General features: G+C 48.0%; 1 protein-coding gene across 1 annotated transcript in view; it reads right to left on the minus strand.

Annotated features, from left to right (window-relative positions):
* LOC144490719 (calsyntenin-3-like) overlaps positions 1-5,000 on the minus strand; it is a gene marked incomplete at its 3' end in the record, with an annotated part of 25,761 nt that overhangs the window by 2,494 nt on the left and 18,267 nt on the right. Inside the window, 1 exon segment of the mRNA XM_078208428.1 lies at positions 617-802. Coding sequence (XP_078064554.1) covers positions 617-802 — 186 coding nt within the window.

Genomic DNA, 5,000 nt, shown 5'->3' on the forward strand with positions numbered 1-5,000 from the left:
ATGTGTGAGAGAGAGAGGGAGATAGAGAGTGAGAGAGATTTGGAGAGGGAGGAGGAGATAGAGAGTGTGGGCGAGATAGAGAGAATGTGTGAGAGAGAGAGAGGGAGATAGAGAGTGAGAGAGATTTGGAGAGGGAGGCGGAGATAGAGAGTGTGGGCGAGATAGAGAGAATGTGTGAGAGAGAGAGGGAGATAGAGAGTGAGAGAGATTTGGAGAGGGAGGAGGAGATAGAGAGTGTGGGCGAGATAGAGAGAATGTGTGAGAGAGAGAGGGAGATAGAGAGTGAGAGAGATTTGGAGAGGGAGGAGGAGATAGAGAGTGTGGGCGAGATAGAGAGAATGTGTGAGAGAGAGAGGGAGATAGAGAGTGAGAGAGATTTGGAGAGGGAGGCGGAGATAGAGAGTGTGAGCGAGATAGAGAGAATGTGTGTGAGAGAGAGAGAGATAGAGAGAGATTTGGAGAGGGAGGAGGAGATAGAGAGTGTGGGCAAGATAGAGAGAATGTGTGAGAGAGAGAGAGAAGGAGAAATGGAGAGAGTGAGAGAGCGTAGAGTTAGTATTCACACAATCCGTACTGAGTGGGTTGCCGTGTGTACAGCGGTGACAGACTGACTCACCACAGATTTTCCGGAGAGTTCTCTCCGAGTAGTTGTCCCGGTCACAGCCCTTCGCGACATGGTTAGTCTGTAACTCCACGATCGCCTCAATGTCCCAAACCGCTTCATCACAGGTCTCCAATCGGATATGGGGAAAGAGAGGCTTCGACCTGGATCCGGGAACATATTCGACTCGCTTACTCCAGCCTGGGAGGACAGAGCGTAGAGTTAGATACAGAGTAAAGCTCCCTCAACACTGTCCCCCATCAAACACTCCCAGGACAGGTACAGCACGGGGTTAGATACAGAGTAAAGCTCCCTCAACACTGTCCCCCATCAAACACACCCAGGACAGGTACAGCACGGGGTTAGATACAGAGTAAAGCTCCCTCTACACTGTCCCCCATCAAACACTCCCAGGACAGGTACAGCACGGGGTTAGATACAGAGTAAAGCTCCCTCCACACTGTCCCCATCAAACACATCCAGGACAGGTACAGCACGGGGTTAGATACAGAGTAAAGCTCCCTCTCCACTGTCCCCCATCAAACACTCCCAGGACACGTACAGCATGGGGTTAGATACAGAGTAAAGCTCCCTCTACACTGTCCCCCCATCAAACACTCCCAGGACAGGAACAGCACGGGGTTAGATACAGAGTAAAGCTCCCTCTACACTGTCCCCCATCAAACACTCCCAGGACAGGGACAGCACGGGGTTAGATACAGAGTAAAGCTCCCTCCACACTGTCCCCATCAAACACATCCAGGACAGGTACAGCACGGGGTTAGATACAGAGTAAAGCTCCCTCTACACTGTCCCCCATCAAACACTCCCAGGACAGGTACAGCATGGGGTTAGATACAGAGTAAAGCTCCCTCTACACTGTCCCCATCAAACACTCCCAGGACAGGTACAGCACGGGGTTAGATACAGAGTAAAGCTCCCTCTACACTGTCCCCATCAAACACTCCCAGGACAGGTACAGCACGGGGTTAGATACAGAGTAAAGCTCTCTCTACACTTTCCCCATTAAACACTCCCAGGACAGGTACAGCACGGGGTTAGATACAGAGTAAAGCTCCCTCTACACTGTCCCCCATCAAACACTCCCAGGACAGGTACAGCACGGGGTTAGATACAGAGTAAAGCTCCCTCTACACTGTCCCCATCAAACACTCCCAGGACAGGTACAGCACGGGGTTAGATACAGAGTAAAGCTCTCTCTACACTGTCCCCATCAAACACTCCCAGGACAGGTACAGCATGGGGTTAGATACAGAGTAAAGCTCCCTCTACACTGTCCCCATCAAACACCCCCAGGACAGGTACAGCATGGGGTTAGATACAGAGTAAAGCTCCCTCTACACTGTCCCCCATCAAACACTCCCAGGACAGGTACAGCATGGGGTTAGATACAGAGTAAAGCTCCCTCTACACTGTCCCCATCAAACACTCCCAGGACAGGTACAGCATGGGGTTAGATACAGAGTAAAGCTCCCTCTACACTGTCCCCATCAAACACTCCCAGGACAGGTACAACACGGGATTAGATACAGAGTAAAGCTCCCTCTACACTGTCCCCATCAAACACTCCCAGGACAGGTACAGCACGGGGTTAGATACAGAGTAAAGCTCCCTCTACACTGTCCCCCATCAAACACTCCCAGGACAGGTACAGCACGGGGTTAGATACAGAGTAAAGCTCCCTCTACACTGTCCCCATCAAACACTCCCAGGACAGGTACAGCACGGCGTTAGATACAGAGTAAAGCTCCCTCTACACTGTCCCCCATCAAACACTCCCAGGACAGGGACAGCACGGGGTTAGATACAGAGTAAAGCTCCCTCTACACTGTCCCCATCAAACACTCCCAGGACAGGTATTAATAAGAGATAATATCAGGGTAGTACTGAGGGATGACATAGGCTCTGAGGAACAAAACGTGGAATCATTATGGGTAGAGATGAGGAATAGTAGAGGGAGAAAGACACTAGTAGGTGTGGTATATAGGCTCCCAAATAATAATGTTGAGGTAGGGAGGGCTATAAACAAGCAGATAAGAGATGCGTGTAAAAACGGAACGGCAATAATCATGGGGGACTTCAACATGCACATTGACTGGCAGACTCAAGTCGGTAAGGGTGGAATGGAGGAAGAGTTCTTAGAATGCTGTCGGGATAGTTTCCTTGAACAGCATGTTACGGAACCGACGAGGGAACGAGCTATTTTGGATCTGGTATTGTGTAACGAGGTAGGTAGAATTAAGGATCTTATTGTGAAGGACCCTCTTGGGTCTAGTGACCACAATATGGTCGAATTTCTGATTCAGATGGAAGAGGAGAAAGTTTGGTCCCAAACCAGTGTCCTCTGTTTGAACAGAGGGAAATATGATAGGATGAGGGATGAATTGGCTAAGGTAGACTGGGAGAGCAGGCTGGCAGGTAGGATAGCTGAGGAACAGTGGAGGATTTTTAAGGAGATCCTTTTCAGTTCTCAGCAAAAATATATTCCAGCAAAAAACAAGGATTGTAAGAAAAGGGAGAACCAGCCGTGGATAACGAAGGAAATAAAGGAGAGTATTAAAATAAAAACAGCTGCGTACAGAGTGGCCAAAAATAGTGGAGAAACAAGTGATTGGGAAAAATTTAAGAAACAACAAAGAGAAACTAAGAAAGCGATAAAGAAAGGAAGGATAGACTATGAAGCTAGGCTAGCAATTAATATAAAAAATGATAGTAAAAGTTTTTATAAATATATAAAAAGGAATAGAGTGGCTAGAGTGAATGTTGGACCCTTGGAGGACGAGAGGGGGGAGTTAATAGTGGGAAATGAGGATATGGCTGAGTCTTTAAATAAGTTTTTGTGTCGGTCTTCACGGTGGAGGACACAAATAGTTTGCCAAATATTAACGATAGAGGGTTGGCAGCAGGAGAAATACTTAATACGATTAATGTTACCAGAGAGGCAGTGCTGGGTAGACTAATGGGACTGAAGGTGGATAAGTCCCCGGGTCCGGATGGAATGCATCCCAGGGTATTGAAAGAAATGTCAGAGGTAATAGTGGATGCGTTAGTGATTATTTATCAAAACTCGTTGCATTCTGGGGTAGTGCCGGTTGATTGGAAAACGGCTAATGTTACGCCGCTGTTTAAAAAAGGAAGGAGACAAAAGGCGGGTAACTATAGGCCGGTCAGCTTAACGTCTGTAGTAGGGAAAATGCTGGAATCCATTATTAAAGAGGAGATAGCAGGGCATCTGGATAGAAATGGTTCGATCAATCAGACGCAGCATGGATTCATGAGGGGAAAGTCGTGCTTGACGAACATGTTGGATTTTTATGAAGATGTGACTAGGGCGGTTGATGGAGGAGAACCGGTGGATGCGGTGTTTTTGGATTTCCAAAAGGCGTTTGATAAGGTGCCCCATAAAAGGCTGCTGAAGAAGATGAGGGCACACGGAGTTGGGGGTAGTGTGTTAAAGTGGATTGGGGACTGGCTATCCGACAGGAAGCAAAGAGTCGGAATAAATGGGTGTTTTTCCGGTTGGAGGAAGGTAACTAGTGGCGTGCCGCAGGGATCGGTACTCGGGCCGCAACTATTTACCATTTATATAGATGATCTGGAGGAGGGGACGGAGTGTAGGGTAACGAAGTTTGCAGACGACACAAAGATAAGTGGAAAAGTGAATCGTGTGGAGGACGGAGAAGATCTGCAGAGAGATTTGGACAGGCTGAGTGAGTGGGCGAGGATATGGCAAATGGAGTATAACGTTGAGAAATGCGAGGTTATATCCTTTGGAGGAAATAATAACAAATGGGATTACTATGTCAATGGAAACAAATTAAAACATGCTACCGTGCAAAGGGACCTGGGGGTCCTTGTGCATGAGACGCAAAAGCCCAGTCTGCAGGTACAACAGGTGATCAAGAAGGCAAATGGGATGTTGGCCTATATTGCGAAGGGGATAGAATATAAAAGCAGGGATGTCTTGATGCACCTGTACAGGGCATTGGTGAGGCCGCAGCTGGAATACTGTGTGCAGTATTGGTCCCCTTATATGAGGAAGGATATATTGGCATTGGAGGGAGTGCAGAGAAGGTTCACCAGGTTGATACCGGAGATGAGGGGTTTGGATTATGAGGAGAGGCTGAGGAGATTGGGTTTGTACTCGTTGGAGTTTAGAAGGATGAGGGGGGATCTTATGGAGACTTATAAGATAATGCGGGGGCTGGATAGGGTGGAGGCGGAGAGATTCTTTCCACTTAGTAAGGAAGTTAAAACTAGAGGACACAGCCTCAAAATAAAGGGGGGTCGGTTTAAGACAGAGTTGAGGAGGAACTTCTTCTCCCAGAGGGTGGTGAATCTCTGGAATTCTCTGCCCACTGAGGTGGTGGAGGCTACC

The sequence above is a fragment of the Mustelus asterias genome, unplaced genomic scaffold (genome assembly GCF_964213995.1).
Source record: "Mustelus asterias unplaced genomic scaffold, sMusAst1.hap1.1 HAP1_SCAFFOLD_3679, whole genome shotgun sequence".
Classification (NCBI taxonomy): domain Eukaryota; kingdom Metazoa; phylum Chordata; class Chondrichthyes; order Carcharhiniformes; family Triakidae; genus Mustelus; species Mustelus asterias.